General features: G+C 35.9%; 1 protein-coding gene across 3 annotated transcripts; it reads left to right on the plus strand.

Moving 5' to 3' along the window:
• Positions 1 to 1,223: 1,223 nt before the first annotated feature.
• rad21l1 (RAD21 cohesin complex component like 1) lies at positions 1,224 to 17,398 on the plus strand. Of its 3 annotated transcripts, XM_058785604.1 has the most exons (14): positions 1,224 to 1,299; positions 1,844 to 2,004; positions 2,141 to 2,270; positions 2,379 to 2,478; positions 2,573 to 2,676; positions 2,764 to 2,859; positions 3,572 to 3,685; positions 4,315 to 4,437; positions 9,833 to 10,062; positions 10,187 to 10,283; positions 12,392 to 12,540; positions 12,691 to 12,795; positions 13,919 to 13,993; positions 16,647 to 17,398. In XM_058785604.1, exons 2-14 carry the CDS (start codon positions 1,861 to 1,863, stop codon positions 16,833 to 16,835), a joined length of 1,656 nt encoding a protein of 551 aa, XP_058641587.1. In that variant the 5' UTR covers positions 1,224 to 1,299; positions 1,844 to 1,860; the 3' UTR covers positions 16,836 to 17,398. The 3 variants fall into 3 exon arrangements, with proteins under 3 accessions (XP_058641587.1, XP_058641586.1, XP_058641589.1); XM_058785603.1 differs by lacking the exon at positions 1,224 to 1,299 and having other exon boundaries at positions 1,582 to 2,004; XM_058785606.1 differs by lacking the exon at positions 1,224 to 1,299 and having other exon boundaries at positions 1,599 to 2,004; positions 3,572 to 3,676; positions 16,647 to 17,397.
• Positions 17,399 to 19,801: the final 2,403 nt, after the last annotated feature.

Below are 19,801 nucleotides of genomic sequence, written 5' to 3' on the forward strand. Positions count from 1 at the left end.
CTTAATTTCTAAATATTTTTTATTTGTACCAGTATATAGCCATACTCAGTATACTCAGTTTCCAGCTTCCAGGGAATATATGCATATATTCACCTCACACAGTGAGGTTATTTTTTAATTATCTCTAAACTGGAAAACCTTTGTGATCCTAATTCAACTTGTAAAGCCCTGTTGAGAGTTCAGAAGGTTACAGTTTGTTTCACAAGTGTTGGACTTGTAGATTCAGCTTGTAAGCTGGAGATTCAGTTACATGCTATTAACTTCCTCACTGATATTTTTAAGGCACAGTACCTCAAAATCTGGCTATAAAATGTTGCAAGTAATGAGGTTTGCTGTTGAGGAGAACTGTCTGTGTACCTTGGATTAACCCTTGTCTCGTCGCTTGTACTCTGTCTGTACCTCGTCTGGACTATTGCTCGTGTTTCTGGATTCCTCTTCTTGTCAAGCCCTCTGGATTCTGTTCGCCGATCGATGACCTACACCAGCCCTAGGAATATTCTTGTGTTTTGCCCGTGCCATACCTGTTTGCTAGTGTTTGGACCCTGCCTGTGTTTGTTGACCACGTCTGTCAATAAAAAGCTTGCTTCACGCTTCTGTCACTCTGTTACAACACCATTGCAGATGATTAATGAACAAGTAAAATATTCAACGATAATTCCCTAAATACATGATTTTATGATAGAGAAGGTTAACTTTGTTTATAAAAAAAATGCTCTCAAAAACAAAACAGATTTTTGAGGAATTGTCTATTACAACATTGTTTTCCAGGGGCCTGTTCCATAAAACAAGTTTGCCAAATAAGCCAGGCTTATTTCAGTGAGTTAGTCATAAGAGGATTTTGATTTTATAATATAAAAGCCTCAGACTCCCCTACTTTTTCTTTTTCTTTGTATGTTTTTCCCCAATATATTTATTTTATTTTATATTTAATTTCATATCTTAAATTTATTATGTTGTGACTGTGGTATGAAAATTGAGCGTAATCCCAGTCTTGATATGTCTATGTAAATTTCTCAGTTATGAATGCCATTCTGTTTTGTTATTCAAAGAATTTGAATAAAAAAAAAAACACAATACAAACAAACAAACGTTTATGCTAATATTCAAATCATATACAGGTAAGGGGCGAAAATTAAACTACAATAACACATAATTTGACGTAATTCATACTTACGATAAAATAAAATAAAAATAAATAAAAATAATAATAATAATATTTTTATGGCCAACATAGAAGTAAAGCGCACGTGAAGTGGGCGGGAAATTGTTTCAGTATTGAAGCACGCTGAGCGGCAACAGGTATGGCCTACATTAGAAAAATACGAGATGTTTAGACTTAATTAGTCTTAACGCATTAAATAATTCATTTATAAACGAATAGAGCTCATTTCCAGGATACTAAAATTGTGAAACTGCCGAACACAAAAAAACTGACAGCTGGCGTATTTATTTATTTATCATTACACAAGACGACGTCTCAAAAACTAGTGAGCTCCCTACCTAGACAACATTATTTGGTGTCATAAGCGCATTCCGACCTCACAACATCTTCGGTGTCCATCTAGACAGCATTTAGGAGCATCATTCAAACGGTGCCTATTGAGGCTGTCCGGGTCGGTAACGTTAGCTAACTGTGTTTTGAGACGGAGCCTAATAAACAGACGATATATAAGGAATTTGGAATGACAGCCTGAACTCAAGTGCAACGCATATTAACAAAAAGCCAATTCTTGTGTTTCTGTGTAAATGAATGACTGCGGTGGTGTTAATAAACACTAATAAGTTCATTAAGTTACATTAGCTCCGCAGTCTCTCATGGCGGCGTAACGTTATATTTTCTCAGACACGCCACACATCACGATGTTTTATGCCCAAATCTTCACCTCTAAACGAAGCACATTAGCCAAGATATGGCTGGCAGCCCACTGGGAGAAGAAAATAACCAAAGCACACGTGTTTGAATGTGACCTAGAGACCACCATAAAGGAGATCTTATCACCCCAGGTAAGGTTCACCTGGTTAATCCATATATTAACACTAAACCAAATAATTTAATGAGGTTAGTGCTCACTTTTAGATGAACTAAACTAATCATTGTGTCTTCCTGTGTGTGGGATTTATCTCCACAAATCATTACCAGATGAAAGTTGGTCTGCGAACTTCAGGTCACCTTCTTTTAGGAGTTGTCCGGATATACTCGAAGAAGACCAGATACCTTCTTGCAGACTGCAGTGATGCATTGGTCAAAATTAAAGTGGCTTTCAGGCCAGGTGAGTGTAGCCCCATACAATATATGCCGTCTCTGATGTTAAATCTGTCAGTAACTGAATGAGGGAATGCTGCATGAGAACTCAACAATATTTCATTTGTATTCACAGGACAGACAGATCTGCCTGAGGATGCGATGGAGGCCACGTTAAAAACTATCACTCTACCAGAGGACTTCACTGACTTTGATTCCCAGCTGCCTGATCTCAAGTATCATGTTTATTAAAAGCTCACAGCTCTTCATATAGATTTTTTGCTGAAGTAGTGTTTTTATGACTTATTGGGCATGTTATGTCTCACCCAGCACTATTGATGTGGTCGATCACTTCTCTTTGAACCAGTGCCGCACTGAAGATATTACTCTCAAAGAGAACTTTGAGAACCACTTTCTCACCATGGAGAGAATAGGTAACGCCTCTGAATGATCAATAAACCAAGTTTTTACATAAACTTTGCAAAACTATAGATGTCTGTGGTTGTATTTCCCATTCAAAGGTGAGGAAATCCAGTCTTATCAAGGATTGTTTGATCAGAGTTTCAGTGTCCATGGCGACTGCTTTGGTGATGAGGAAATGGCTGTCGACCTCATTGGTACAGTATAAACATTTATGAGAGAATTTGCACATATACTAATGAAATTCGTATGTTTAAAGTCAAATTGAAATGAATACTGACATTATGTCTTCTAATGCAGCATGTTATTCAAATAAAACAAAAATTCTCAATTATAATTAGCATTGCTCAATAAAATACATTATATAAAAAGATTAAAATATTGATAAATGTTAATCAAATGTCAAATAACTAGTCATTGTTTTAAGATACCGTTATAGGTCTTGCTGATTACAAAGAGTTAAAGGGAGTAAATGATGGCACAGTTTGCATTTTTGGGTGAACTATACCTTTACAGATATAGTCAAGCGTTAACACTAGAGGTTACTGCAATAATAGCAAATAATTAAATGTTTAAAAAAGAAGTGGGATACCTTAAAATGCCCTTATTTCAAAATCAAATTTGGTTTAATGTTGAAGGTGAATAATTTCTATAAAGGTGTATCATTTCTTTTTTTGCTACAAAACAGAAAAATGACTATTTTTAAGTATGTTTATCAAACACTTTCCCGTGGCTCAATGTGCACATTAAAGTGGGGTATGATAGTATAATGTAGTATAAGTGAATATGAAGCTTTTTGTGCATTTGTACAAAATCATTGTATCTAAATTTGTACAAACACATTTTTTTTTAAATCACTAAAAACACTAAAAACTCTCACTTATTTCTCTTTATTTGTGGTCTGTCAAGATTTTATAGCCAATACGACTGATGATGCTGTGGTGCCTGATATCTTTGATGAAACTCCTAATGAATTACCAGCTACACCTCCTCCAACTGCTGTCAGTGCAGCAGGTAATGATGGTACATTTATTTATATATATATATATATATATATATATATATATGTATGTATAGAATTTTTTTTTTTTGCATTACATTATATTTTAGCCTTTGAAACAGATGAACAAGCAACTATGTTGTTGTTAATGGTTTATTCATCTGCATATTTCATTGTTGTTTAAATCTTTGGTCACATGAAGTTACACACAATCAATAACAGTGAGAAGGAAAAGGCAAAAATGAATACAATAATTTGTTTTATTATCTAAAACACTATGGCTTTTATGGTCTTATAAAGAGATTGTAAAAATTAGACCTTTTTAATTTGCATACCTATATTTTTTTTTTCTCTCATGCAGATTTAGTCTTTGAAAAGAGCAAGTTTTTGAAAAGGATAGTGATATGATATTTCAACATTAAAAGCTTACAGGCACAAGCTTTAATACAACATAAAAATGCGTTTAGATATATATTTTAATAAACCACTTAGGACATGTAGTATGGGCTTTACATGTTTACTATATTACCTTTAGTTTGTAAAATGATAAATGGTTTTAACAGTTTTAATATTAACACTTTTTTTTATCTGTAGTTAAGAATTGGCCTTTGATTGCAATGTTAACATTTACCACTGTGTCATTTTCTCAAAGAACCGGAGTCTGTGAAACCAAACGTTTCCTGTTTAAAGGGTAGAAGCAGTCCAGCCCCGACCGAGACCACTTTCTTAGTAAATGCAGAGGAAGGTTTCGCTCTTGCACCGGTTGTTACCACACGTGAGTATTAGCTGCTCTGGAGAATTATATGAGCAGCAGTTTTGACCTTTGCCTCAAATTGTTGTACATTATTCAATGTTGAACTGTTAAACAGAGAGTTCACCAAAAAAATGAAAATTCTGTGATCATTTTCTCACCCTCAAATCAATCCAAACCTTCATGAGTCTTACTTTCTTCTGACAAACATAAAAGAATATACTTTGAGAAATGTTTTTTGTCCATACAATGTCAAAGGTAACTGAACTGTTGGTTATCAATATTCTTCAGAAAGAAAGTTGTACAGATTTGGAGCAACATGAGGGTGAGTAAATGGTGACAGAAATTTCAGCTTTGGGTGAATGTTGGGTTTAACTGCTCTCATGAAGCCACTTGAGGGTGCTGTTGACAATCAGGAATAAAATTATCCATGTACATTTTCTAAGACTAATCTTGGTAATGAATCAGCTGCTGCAGTATGTACACAGTGCACGCTATGTAGATATTCTGTGTTTAGGAATACCATAATGGCCTACTAGATTTGACAAAATATTACATACAGCACATACAGTGTCATACAAAGTAATATCAACCATAGTTTTTCCTGACTTTTTTTGGCTGACAAATATTAAGACATTTTTGCATAATACTGGATCACAAATTTCCTTTTTATATATTTTGAGATGGTAACTGGACACCACTCACTGAATTAAACATGTATTAATTTGCATTATATAGTACATACTGCTCAGAAAGCAGTGTTCTAAATATTCCATTCTGAATTTAGACGTGGTCACAAATTTGCTAACACATCAAACCAGGGCCTAAAACTAACATTTTGCCACACCTGCCAATGACTGGTGATTTGAGAAATTTTAGAAAATTTACCAGCCATAAACATCTTTACCAGCAATGAAACTGTATGTGCATCATTTAATTAAAAATATCAGAACAAATTGGGAAAACATATCTAACTGCAATTATTATTATTATTATTAAAGTATTTCATATTCATAGATGCAGACTCCTCACCTTTCAGTGAAAACTCACCTTTTTTAGATCAAAATAGGTCACCTACGAGATTTGTGTAGATCCGATGAGAAAGTGTTTTTGGTGGGGGAGGGGTCTTTTTACAGTACCATTAATACCAATTCAGTTCTGTACCTGCTTGTAGTCAACCGGTTTTAAACGGTCCTGTGTGTTTTTGCTGCGTGCTCTGGTTTTAAATTACAAAATCCCCTCTGAACTAATTTTGGTTTTCGCAAGTTTACAGAGTTCTACACGCTCGCATATGAAGGTAAAATGACGTCAAAAAGATTTGCATGCGCAGGGTAAGATTTGTGAAAGTGTACATAAGATAGCAAGCGTAAATTAATTTTGCATTCGCAAGAAAAGAGTTGTAAAAGTGCAAATTGCATTTCAAGCGTAAGAAAAAAAGATTTGCAGCCTTTTACTGTTTTTTTGTAAGTGTATATCATGTATTGTGAAACTGCAACTTCATGCTAAGGCAAAATAAATATGATCTGTATTCTTCTGACTTTCATTTTTCCGCGCTTACACTTTTGGCACTCTTGTTTCGCCCAAATACAGCCAAAAGTATTGCAAGCCTGTGCCCAGTGTTTTGCAAGTGAAAACAACCGTATGAAGAACAGCAAAACGGATTGACTGCGTAAAACCAATATGTGTGTGTAGAAAAAAAAAATCGTTGCAACTGTCTAAATGACTTCTTGCGTGCATAGAGCAAAATGTTCCCCAAATAACCCGCTATGTACATCTGCGTCTTTGCGCTTGCAGTTTTGGCACGATTCTCTCACTCATTTCAGATTTGCAAGCGTGTGTGGAAGGCGGGACCTTCTTCTTTCAGCCAATCAAATGAGGCTCTCGCTGACTCTCGATTTACTCTTATCTGATTGGTTCAATAAATACTCCAGACGTGAGAACACATCTTTATCTTAATTTGACTCAGCGTCATTCTTATTGTGGGGATGGTATTTTTAATGCAGACATATATATATATATATATATATTAAAAATAAATAAATACAATAAAATAAAATAATAAAACAAAAAGCATGATCCTTAGAAGCTGTGTACCATTAGGCTGACTACCATCTGCTCATATACTGATTTTCAAGCTAGAGTGAACATTATTGAATTGGTTCGACATTGCATTGAAATTTAAGATTTTAGATAATCTGCCTACACCACTGAAATGATGTTAAACTTTACAATCAACATGTTTAATAGCGATTTGTCTCCAGATTTGACTGTAATGCAAAAACTGACACTTCAAACCAAATCAACATTTAAAAAACTACAACTACTTTGACAAAATATAGTCTTTAATAATGTCTAAATATATGAATCTAAATGAAAAACCAAATGCAAAGTAACTATGTCTGAATCAAATATTCCCAGAAACCATGAAATACACAGTAATGTTGATATTTTTATATGGTTATACATCCATCTAGTGGTTTCACATGGCATTACAGATGGTAAATGCACAATTTAAGGGTAAATATTTATTACAGTAAAATCTCCTTTAAATACATGTTAAAGGAAAAACAAAAATCTGGCATCAACCCTGATCAGGAGACATGGTGAAATTATGCATAGTAGTGCAGATACTTTCAGTAGCATCAAGATTACAAACTAATATCACGTGGTCTGCTGAAGAGGAGGATGATTAGGATAAATAGAGTGAATACACAGAAATGTCATTTCCTAATATTAGCTCGAAATTCAGAATGAACACATGGTAGTCAGCCTAATGGTAGCCTACACGGCTTATAAAGGATGATGCTTTTTTTGTTTTATTATTTTATTTTATTGAATTATTAATTATTATTATTATTATTATTTTTAATATATGTATCTGTGCATTAAAAATACTATCCCCACAATAAGAATGACGCTGAGTCAAATTAAGATAAAGATGTGTTCTCACGTCTGGAGTGTTTATTGAACCAATCAGATAAGAGTAAATCGAGAGTCAGCGAGAGCCTCATTTGATTGGCTGAAAGAAGAAGGTCCCGCCTTCCACACACGCTTGCAAATCTGAAATCAGTGAGAGAATCGTGCCAAAACTGCAAGCGCAAAGACGCAGATGTACATAGCGGGTTATTTGGGGAACATTTTGCTCTATGCACGCAAGAAGTCATTTAGACAGTTGCAACGATTTTTTTTTTCTACACACACATATTGGTTTTACGCAGTCAATCCGTTTTGCTGTTCTTGATATGGTTGTTTTCACTTGCAAAACACTGGGCACAGGCTTGCAATACTTTTGGCTGTATTTGGGCGAAACAAGAGTGCCAAAAGTGTAAGCGCGGAAAAATGAAAGTCAGAAGAATACAGATCATATTTATTTTGCCTTAGCATGAAGTTGCAGTTTCACAATACATGATATACACTTACAAAAAAACAGTAAAAGGCTGCAAATCTTTTTTTCTTACGCTTGAAATGCAATTTGCACTTTTACAACTCTTTTCTTGCGAATGCAAAATTAATTTACGCTTGCTATCTTATGTACACTTTCACAAATCTTACCCTGCGCATGTGAATCTTTTTGACGTCATTTTACCTTCATACTCGCAGATCTACCTAACATAATAAGAGAGAGAAAACACAAATGCGGTGTAAATAAGAGATTGATTGTGTAGTTAGTCATTAATTATATCGGTCAGTTGCGCTATAAGAGGAGCCCTTTGCTCGGTTTCTCTACATAATCCATTAGTCTCGCGTAGACTGACGGCTGAAGGTCTGGAAACCATGACAGCTTTCATTGGCCAAGGCCCGCGCATGAGGCTGTTTGACCGACATGTCAAACAACCAATCATAGTTTGTTTTGTTCAGCATCACGTTTCGGGACATGGAAATGTCGCCACAATAACAGACTGTAACAGGTGTAAAACTCATATTTTAAAGATTATATGCCGCAAGCTTAAAATATTTCATATACTTTTGAAAATCCAGCGTTTAGTTGATCCTGATAAGTTGAAAACATGACAGCTTTCTTCTTTCGTGAGGGGGTTTGGCGTCACGGCATCTTTGTTTCCAGGCGGAACATTAAAGAACACATGTCTCCTGGAAATCCTGTAGAATTCATCCAATCCGATGACGACTTGTGTGCCATATGCATCAGACGTTCAGCCAGCGACTAATAATCCATTGACAATTTGAAGAAAAGTTTTGTTTGAGGACCGAACATCCACGGATACTGTTTCAGGAGTGACAAATGCGAGTGTAAAAAATTAAGCAAGTAAATCCGCTAAATTGTTCTGTCGGTCATTGCTATGATTGACGTTGATAACTGTAGCACTGGGCGGAAAGAGCTATCTGACAAACCAATGTCAAAAATAGACTTGTGCATTAAGTGATGCAGAGCAAATTCAGAGTAATAAAACTACAATAGCAAAAAGTCTGTGTTGGCTGAATATATTTAGCAGCTTCTACAGTTAAAGATAAAACTTAAAACACTCTTCTTGATGTGTGATTCTTAAGGCAGTGTTTTAAAAATGTAGTTTTTAAATTAAATCAACTGAGCTAATGAGTGATCCTCTGCTGCCATCTAATGGATATAATGGTAATTTTATGTGATTGTGATCTCAAAAGCCTTTGTTTTCCACAAGGATTTTTGGCACATTTTTTCATGTCATCGTCGTCAATGGAAAGTTAATTTTTATAGTGAATTTTACTACACAACTGTAAAGTAAAAAATAATAAGGCATATTCCATGGTCTGTCTGAATACTGGATTCTGATTGGCTGGCAGGTATGCAGTATAACCGTTTAATGCACAGGTAGTTCCAAGTCAGTTTAATCACCGTTTCATATTAATGCACTGCTTTCATTGATGCACACAAACTCACACTCATCACTCACAGTTCTTTGCCTCCGTGTCGTGCATTTAAAATCCTTTAATGCACAGCTAGCCGTTGATTATCCCTTACTTAAAAAATATTGTTTGAGTTTGCATCCCTGCATATGAATAATTTTAATTTCCTTAAAAATAATCATTGTATTGTTGTTGTTTTTTTCTTTGCCTTCAAATGTTAAACCATAGAGATTTATTTTGGCGAAAAACAGCAGGGAAACTCCTCTTTAGAAATGCTTCTCTTCGGTTGACTATAGATTTGACTACAGATTCTTAGCGCCTTAGACTCACAACACTTTCAGAAGCGGAGTTTGTGTGGAGCAGCATTTACTAAGTCCAACACACTGAAAACATAGTTTTGTGACTTTTTTTGTGACATAGTTTTTGTGTTGTTAGACATTGTTATAATTAATAAAAAAAAGTTACGGCCGACTGGCAGTTAACACTGGTTCATACTGTATACTCATCAATGCTGATTTTTACTCACATTTGGCGCTTAGACTCTGCATCAGACTAATGGAAAGTTCAACCATGTGCTCAGCTTCTTCAACAAGGAAAAGAGGCTCGAGGAAGCGGAAGCTGATGATTGACCGGTCAAAGGAACTAACAAACGATGACATCAGGAATCAACTGGCTGACTGCTCTGACCTTGTAACCCCATTGGAGATAGCCCCGCCCACTCGGCAGCTCATGGAGTGGAGGGAGAATGGAGGAGTGAAGCAGCTCTTCTCCAGTTTTTGCCTTCCACTCTTACACCCTGACTTAAAGCAGGTATCGCACACCCTCTGCTGAAATAGCATCAGAGCTCAGCTGAAGTGCACAGCTATCATTATACTGTCAGTGTAGCATTAAGCAGTGCATCATGGGAAATATTCCTTTCCCTCTATTCCTCTAGCTGTTCTCTTGTGGCACATCACCTAGGAGACCAGGCTTGGAGGGAGGAGCGAGACAGCAGACTGACCCAGAGGAGATGAGAGAGCAACTCAGAGAGGGTAACGAATCACATTGCATCAGACAAAAGCAGAGTTGATGATAAATCTGGCCCTGTTTCCACCTGGTATGAAGATGCATTTTCTCTGATGCGATAAGTGGTCAGCTGAGATGCATTCATATCTGGTCATAACATGCATCTTCCGTATTCAGATTTTGTCTAGACTTTCGAATCACTGAAATCTCAGTAATTAATCTTTTCTGAATTGGCTGTTTGTACGCATTTGACCACATGAGCATCTACGCTTCAAAAGCAATCCAGTTGAATGCACTTTCGACTACTTTTTGAGGGGGTCGAAAGTGGACAAGCTCAAAACCTTTTAGACCCCTTTCACACCCGTATTTGATGTCTTCTGCTTGTGATTGGATTGACGAAAACACATCTTAAAGGGGTCGTGAACTGCCACTGTTTTTTATTTTGTACTGTTCTCCGAGGTCCACGTATAATATTATCAAGACTTTTATATCAAAAACATAATAATTTAGAAGTAAAAGGCTATTTTCTGTCCTGTTTTTGACCCCCTCATCTGATAGCTCTGTTTGAATAGGTGTGGAGGAAGTTTGACAATTTACATCCTTCATAGATGGACGCTGCTGTGATTTAGTTTAAAAACGCACAAATAGTCAGTACATATAAAACAATTACTCAGACTTGTGTGTTGCGACATCACTGTCGGATCCAATATAGTCGGCACAGCATTGTCTTTTAGTTTCAATCTTTCTGAAAATCCCGTGTCGAATCGTGCCTTGTTTTTAAATGAATCCGTGGTAAAATGAAGTGAACAAAAGACCAAGTTCTTACTGACGCGGTCTGGATGTTCATTAAAAATAACTCTTTCCTAACGTTGGGATCAGAAGGAAGGCAACGCAAACACTGTTTTTTTCCACAACTTGGCACTGCACAGCATCTTCTTGTCTTCAGAGCCATCTTTATCATTTGGTTTCTGCGTAGACCTGCGCTTTCGCCTCTATCCACTACATGTGCGGCTCGGTGGGCGTTGATCTTCTTCTGCGGGGGCGGAGCTTATATACACTATTACATCATAAATTCCAAAGCCTGTCATTTTGGCAGACTGCCTGCAATATAAGCTGTTTTTAGACTAACGAGAAAGTTCTGAAACTTAAAGGATGTTTTATATTACAATGCCCTCTTATATGTCAAAAGATCAAGGGAATTTTGGTTTCTCAGTTCATGACCTCTTTAAAACCAGGTGTAAACAGGGCCTCTGAGATTATTTACTCCCACTCAAGTCATTCCAAACCTGTACAACTTTCTTTCTTCTGAGGAACATGAAAGAAGTTCCAAACATAGGTTCGGGAGGAGCCTAATCATTCAGTCAATCATCATTATGAGCATACTGTATATAAGCAGCAGTCTTTGTGCCGTCCAGTGACAATTCTTCCAGCATTCCTCCTCTTTCCCGTCTCCTCCTCTATTTGTGTTATTCTCCCTGTATGTAGGGGGGGGGTGTTGAACTCAGAGCTCAAGCCGAACCTCAGGTTTGAGCCTCCGTTGAGGACAGCAAGCCAAGTTCCTTTACCATTAACTATTAAGACTGTTTCTTTGTTAAGTATTCTTTTTGTATTAAGTATTCACATTTCTGTATTCTTTATTATTTATTCTTTATTAAGGCAGGCGAACTTGTGAAATAAGATAATTTGAAGAATGTTGATAACCTAACAGTTTTTGTGACCATTGACTGCATTGTATGGACAAAAAAACACTGAGACATTTCTCAAAAATACCTTTTTAGTGTTCTGCAGAAAGAAAAAAAAAACATTTGAACAGGTTTGAAATCAACATGAAAGTGAGTAAACATCTGCCATTACTGTAACATAGTAGCAGAATGTATCTGGTGTTTTGTTTTAGTTTTTTCTCGATGCAATTGATTTGAATATAGCAATTTCATATGTTAAGCCTTCTGAAGTCAAATGATGGCACATTTCACCGAATAGTTTTTTTCACTTCCCTTTCAGAGCTCTCAAATCTTTCCTTTTTTTTTTGTGTGTGTGTTTTGAACACACTAGGAGAGCAACATTTTCTGTGAATAAAGACTTAAATTTCAGTCTGTCCTTTGTGCAAAATGTGTGTGTCTGTGTGAACCTGTAGAGGTCTGGGAAAACTCGGCTCAGCCAGTTCTGGATGACTGGAGTTTTCTGCAAGACTCTGTTGGTCCAGATCAAGCAGCAGGTGGAGACACTACTGTTGAAGCTTCTGTCACTCATCCAGAACCTCCACCTCCCTGGAGCACCACCAGTGTAAGAACTGCATATGCACTTCAGCCCTGTGTACTAGCTATACATGTTACTGGTCTTATTGTGAGTGATTCACTGGTCTAGGTTTGTAATATTTCATCAGAATGTAATAACTAATCATTTCACTCCCATCTCACCCTCTCTCGTTCAAAGGAGGAGAGCAGATTGGAGGTGTCGTATCCAGAGCCTCTCTCTGAGATCTCCATGCATGTTAACCCATCTGGAGATATGAGGGAGACCCCATTGACTCACACACAGGTAGTGCTAAACACTTAACCTCACAGAAATACTGATTATTAAATGAACAATGTCGACTTGATGACAATTTACTGTCGACTAGTGACATCTTTGCACTGTGCAATGACATCATTGCCAGTGCCTTTTAAATTTAGGTAGTATCATCCAATTTGTTATATTTGTTGAACTCAATTTAAACTCGAATAACATTGAATATTCCAATAAGTTCTTTTAAGAATTTATGAACAAAATTACCTGAAAACAAAAATGTTACAAGGTCACAAATTGTTTTGCTGCAGTCTTTGCATTCCATAAATGGGCATTGCAGAATATTACATCACCAGCGATATTATTGGAGTTTCATTTTCAGAGTAATATTTAAATATTATATGACTCTTTTTTTGTTTTTGTTTTTTTCACACTTATAAAATTCATAACTTTATAAAGAAATAAGTAACTTGTGGCTTTTATAAACGTTTCTATGAAAAACTGAGAAAGTATATTCAAATATTCCATTGAGTGTGTGCATGAATGCCAGTCAGACTATTGCAACAGAGAAGGGGGACTCAATCTTTTTGATCTGAACTATTTGTTGTTAAATTTACTGGAATTTTATAATCATTGAAATCCTATGTAAAACATGTTCTTGCACTACTGTTTAAAATGTTTGAGGTCTGTAAGATTTTTTTTTTTTAAATAACTTAATACTTTTATTCAGCAGTAAATTTATCAGAAGTGACGGTATAATTTATCAAAAGTGATAGTGTAGACTTTCAAAAGATTTACAAACAAAAGAATTTTCAAATAAATTCTGTTCTTGTGAATTTTGTTCATCAAAGAATACTGAAAAGATGTTGCGGTTTCCACAAAAATATGAAGCAGCACAACTGTTTTCATCACTGATAATAAAAAAGAAATGTTTCTTGAGCAGCAAATCAGCATATTAGAATGATTTCTGAAGATCATGTGACACTGAAGACTGAAGTAATGATGTTGAAAATTCAGCTTTGCATCACAAGAATAAATTCCATTTTAAAACATATTCGCATAGAAAACAGTTATTTTAATTGCAATAATATTTCACAATATAACTGTGTTTTTACTGTACTTACTGTAACATTTGACCTCTTCCCTTTGTCTGCAGTCTGCTCTGAACAGCCAGGATGTAGAGGATAAAAGAATGACCAGTCGGGCACACGACCTCCTCCAGGCCCTCAAAGTAAGAAATAATCAAACACCAAATCCACAGACAGAGTTGATGCTAATCAGGCCTGGCGTGTGGAGCAGTTGTAGATGAGGAATTGGATGCAAAGATGTAAGAGAGTGGGAAATTAAATATATGGGTGGTGATGAGAGCTGCATGCTTAAGGGCATAAACTCAGTCTCATTCATTTGACACTCTGCTCACAGAGGCAATAGCAGGCCGTGTTAAAGCACTGTGATATGTGCTACCTGATCTCATGACGAAAATGTAGCTGTGCATGGGAACTTTTTCACAAGACGAGAAATAACGCGATGAACAACCAGAGGCGGTAAAACAGTGAGCACTTGTAATTGTTTTCGTACACTGTTATGATTACAGCTCCATATGTTTCGCTCTCCGGACATAACAAGCTTGCTGGGTAGCTCAGCCAGCACGGAATTGGACTTCGGATGCAGAATCATTAGATACGAATCCTGTGAAAAACATGACTCACGATGAGACAGCCGAAAGATGAGAAATCGAGATTGCGATTGACATTTAGTCATTTAGCGGACGCTTTTATCCAAAGCGACTTACAAATGAGGAGAATGGAAGCAATCAGTCAACAAAAGAGCAATGATACAGTTGAGACATGACGGTTGTTGCGTATTTACTGTATTCACAAGCATGGCTGTCTGAAAGTGCTAGTTCCAGTCAGTTCCAGTAGACTTTATGTAACTTGTGGGCAGGGCTGGGAAGGTTACTTTTAAAATGTATTACGTTACAGATTACAAAATGCATTAGATTACTTAATTTTAGTAACTTAATCTAAATACTTTGGAATACTTGAGTTAAATGGCATATTAACTTTGATGTCTTGTTTTTATGTTAACCACCTCTAAATAAAAATGGGTGGCATGAATACATTTAAAACAATTATAAATGCATAAATAATGCTATGAGATTAATATTTTCAATACAACATTTTAAACAAAGAAATAAAAAAATTATGGGAGGAAAATATGTTTTTAAATGAAACTAAAACCGCCAGTAGGTGGTGGCAAATCACTGCCTTAATGAAAGAGTCATGGAATCATTTGAATCGTTCAAAAGGCCCGATTCATTCAGGAATGAAGCAAGTGATTTTATGAATGTAATTGAATCATTCTCAGCTGACTCGCTCAAAACGCGGCTTCATTCAGGAACCAAATGTTGCTCGCAGACGTGCAACTATTCTGATGTGGATTTATTTTGAAGGCAGTGGTTATTTGCATTAAGTGCAAATAGCCATAAATTCTATTTACACCATGTTGGAAAAAAGTAGCATTTTGTTTGCAACAAGTGATAGTAGATGCTATTAATACTTATTGCAAACAGTGGCAGATATGTGATGGGAAAGAGAAGAACGGGAGTTGAATGAGTTCAAACAGATTCAAACTCAAATCTTATCAGCACGTGTCTCAAATAGACGTCTTTTCTAATGATGTCAATCCCAAACAGATATGCGCTTAGTGTAAATAGACCAGCGGTTGTATGGAACCTTTTTTTTTTTTTTTGCGCTATAGAGCAACTTTTTGTTATGAATTGCATAAAATCAGCATCACATTTGCAATCGCGCTAATAATCGTCTAAACAGCACTCTACTTCCTCAATTGATATTGCTTAACTATACATAAATATAGAAAAACAAGAACTCGTACAACCTGAGACTGTGAGAACAACTTACTTTAAGATGCTTTTTCAAGGTTAGATGTTCCTTTGAAGCCGAGAGACGTTTTGTTGCAGGTAAACAAAAATTACATAGCCTACTGTGATATTCCGCCCTTTTTCACATTTATAAGTAAAATCGTCTTTTTATTTCCATGACAATTACGCGCTAGGCTTTCTGATTTTCTCTTGCATCACTTTAGTCTGCACTCTGCAGGCAGGCTGCTGTATGGACAGGCTGCACGCGAGTCTGAGTATCACCAGTTGCCTCATGGTTAAAATCATTTTACATTAATATTAAAATAAATAAATGACATTAAAAATCTAAGTAATCACTTTGGTAATCTAAAATACTTTTCGGATGTAACTGTAATCTGATTACCACCCATTTAAAATGTAACTATAATGAAATACAGGTACTCATATTTTGTATTTTAAATACGTAACGACGTTACATGTATTTCGTTACTCCCCAGCCCTGCTTGTGGGTTTTGGGTGCACCAGTCTGCCTGGACAGTCATAATTACAAGATACCGGGTCGATACAGAGACAACTGAACTACTGTGGAAGAGATTTGCAGAAGTTTGACAGGATAGTGTTATTAATCTTTGAGTTTTTAGGATACATATCGCCATAAAGTAGATGTCTACAAACACAATTGAATATTTTGCTTTATTTTCTGATTGATCTCTTTTATGTTTTGTTGGCTAAAACCAAAGCAAACTGTGATTGGTCACATTTCATGTCAGCCAGACAGATTGAAGTGGGTGAAACTGTCAAAAACACAGTCAAATCATGTTATTCAATCATTATTTCTCAGTTTTTAAACTTGGATATCTCAAATATTTTTGAATAACAATGTTTAAGTTTCAGTATAAAAAGAGTCAAGAAACGATTTATGCTTTAGACTTGTTTTCTGGACACCTTTTGTTTGTTTTTTGTTTTTTTAACTAATTTGCACTAACTTCTTGTTTCTTTTCAGAGACAAGACTCATCCCCCAATGCCGTGTACAGTCTTCACGCTTTATGTGAGAGCAGCAGTCGTTCATACGTGGCAGCCATATTTTTCTGCCTGCTGGTCTTGAGGAAACAACAAATCCTCAATCTGCACCAGAGCGCCCCATACAGTGACGTCATTGCCACACCTGGGCCTCTCTTTTCTTCCCTTTAGAACAGGCAGCACTGGAGGGAAACCTTTAGAGACGTTACAGCTCATTAAAGGACTTTGCTGTTTCATGCATGTTCTTGTTTGGGAGCAAACTTGATGGATTTCTGTAAAAATTTAGACAATGTGTTATAAATTCCTATGGAGACCTCCTAAAAATGTGTCTAAGCTATGAAATGTGTCTGTATAGTGTTATACTGTTTCTAAAAAGCAAATATATATGTAGTACTCAGATCTCTTTGAGCTGGGCTATAGATGAAAAGTACCGTAGAGCAGCTCACAACACAGTGAATGGTCTGCATGTCAAATGATCATTCATATGATTGTTTCAGTTTAACCAATTTTATGAACTAAATGAACTAAATCCTTGTTCATTACTTGAACAGTGAGTTGGCATGGATTGAAATACTCAAGCCTGAATTGGTATTTGTCTTTATGTCCTACAGTTTAATGTAATAATTGTTATGTTCCAAAAACAGTTCTGCTCTGTTATTATGATCTGTATGTTCTTTTTACCCAATTCTTGAGACCATTAAATGTACAAGTCAAATAAATATTGCAAAACTTAAAAAATAATAATAATTTATTTTGTTCTTCCAAAATTTACTTTCATAAACTCTAAAGGAAAAGTTTAGCAGGATGCAGGGCTTAAAGTTCGTAAACAGCTCAGAGTAATCATGACATCTCCATAAGAACGATATGATTGCCAGAACAAATTTACAGAGCTTTTTTGAAAAGGTCCTGTTCACATATGATCTCTTAATGGTAATTTTTCCGGTAATTTACCAGTAAAGACTGTGTGTGTGAAAGGAGCTAAACTCTTCCTCTGTATGCTGTGAGAATTGCTTAAAGTTCATCTGGGAAAACAATGTGCATTATCTCACTAGATTTGTAACGTAAATCATTTAGAAACCTTTGCCAACACAGGAGAATAGGTCAACCTATGTCTAAATATGCCAAGTTGTTCAAAATAAAAGTTTCTGCATGTGATCATTAGTTACAGCCATAGATTAGTTAAAATATTTCAAAATAAAACTGTATTTTTACTTTTTGTAATTAAAAGACAAATATTTTGTCATTGAAAATTTCTTACAAATAGCATTAAAATTGTCTCATTCTCTTCACCAATTATCTGTGTTTTGTCTCATCTCGTGATCTAAGTATATTGCCACACCCCTAGCTAGCTCATAATTTTCCAAGTGTATGATATAGCTATAGTTTCAATAAGGAAAGCAATAACTTTGCCATAGTATCCTTTCAAATGTTTAAGTTGCAACAGTCATTGCATGCTTTGCATGTGCTTACCGCTCCACGATCCTGCCGTGTTTTAATCCACTACAGTCCGCTAAAAATCCCGCACACGAGCAAGCAGACGGACACGGCTCCGGTTCCGATCGATCCGAGCCTCCGAGAAAACCTGAAACACACACACACACACACACACACACACACACATATGTTGGTATTGGTGGTTTAAAGGGACTCTCCATAGGCGTAATGGTTTTTATACTGTACAAACTGTATTTTCAAACTGTAGCTACACCTAAACTTACCCCTTACAGAAAACTGCGCATCTTAAGATTTTCAAAAACACACACATATGCACGTACACATACATACGTTGTTTTCTTTTGTGTATTCTGACATCTCAAAGTGTTCAGTGGCCTCTTGTTCAATGAACATTGATAGCCTACTTGCTCCAGTAAAATCAGTGGTTCAAGCAATTTCCACACACTCCCATTAATGAACAGCAACGGGTCAAATATAATCATGAAAATCTGATTGCATTTTGGAGGAAGCTGTCTTAAAGCAGTCGCCACTGAGGTGAACCATTGCTTTAAAAGCTCAGAGTGCTGAAAAGAGATTCAGTAATCTGTGCTCATCATTTGCAGTGTTGGGCAGTAACTAGTTACTAGTCATTTAGTTACTGTAATAATATTACTTTTTGCAGTAACTAGCAGTGTAACGAATTATTAATAAGATTTCAGTAATAATATTACAGTTACTTTCCATAAAACAGCTTAGTTACATGATGCCTCAACCCCCGCTGCTTTCAAATCTAACAATCAAATAATTCCTAGATTTATTTTCATAATTTTCATGACTCGCTCATGCATGTCTCCAGTGCAGCAGGCAAGCTTGGAATATGGAAAAGCTTACATTCAGCAGATAGAAATATTGCATTATATTGATTTTGTCAGGAAAAAAGATCTGTTGTGTAAGTTGTGGCTTTACTTTGCTCTGGCGTTGCATCCCTCTGATAAGCAAGTGGTACATTATATTAATATAATTAAAAATAGTTTTGGAAAATTAAACAGTTTCTTACAAACTCATGTGATTTGATAAAATACATAACGAAATTTAATCGCATATGGGTAACGGAAAAATTACTTCACGCTACACATGACAATTAATGAGATGAATACAACACTTCTACTTGAATGCAACTAATAACAACTTCTGTGGGGCGTGAAGAAAAAGTAATTTAACTAGTAGTGTAACTAATTACTGTTGCCAGAAAGTAATAAGTAAAGTAGCAATATTACTTTTGAAAGGAGTAACTAGTAATGAGTAATATATTACATTCTTTGAGTAACTAGCTAAACACTGATCATTTGTAAACAGTACAAAAACATCACCCTTGACATCTGCGGCTCTAATGCCAACAATTACTATTTTGCCTCTCTATCTCAAAATATTTATCATTTTAATGTATTTTTTATGTATTTTTGTACTTCCATTGATTCCTGCTCCTTGTGTTGTGTTGTTGTTCTTCTTCTTCTTGTCACTTCACTGTTGCTGTTAGTGTTGTGAGTATAATAATATTTATGTTGATTATTTGTATTATTTATAGTGGATGTGCCTTATGTTGCTGGGTGTTCCCTGTCTTGTTGTGTACAATTTGCAATTTAAAAAAAAATTAATATTTTGAACATTTGGTGTCTGTCCCTTTAAGAAACGCCGTCGCAGCG

Source organism: Onychostoma macrolepis, chromosome 08 (assembly GCF_012432095.1).
Source record: "Onychostoma macrolepis isolate SWU-2019 chromosome 08, ASM1243209v1, whole genome shotgun sequence".
Lineage (NCBI taxonomy): Eukaryota > Metazoa > Chordata > Actinopteri > Cypriniformes > Cyprinidae > Onychostoma > Onychostoma macrolepis.

Excerpts from the sequence above, each read along its gene's own strand:
- rad21l1 (XM_058785604.1), top strand. The coding sequence starts at position 1,861 with ATGTTTTATGCCCAAATCTTCACCTCTAAACGAAGCACATTAGCCAAG. Across the intron at positions 2,860-3,571 it reads AATGGCTGTCGACCTCATTG|ATTTTATAGCCAATACGACT; the intron begins GTACAGTATAAA and ends TGGTCTGTCAAG. Across the intron at positions 12,796-13,918 it reads CCCCATTGACTCACACACAG|TCTGCTCTGAACAGCCAGGA; the intron begins GTAGTGCTAAAC and ends CTTTGTCTGCAG.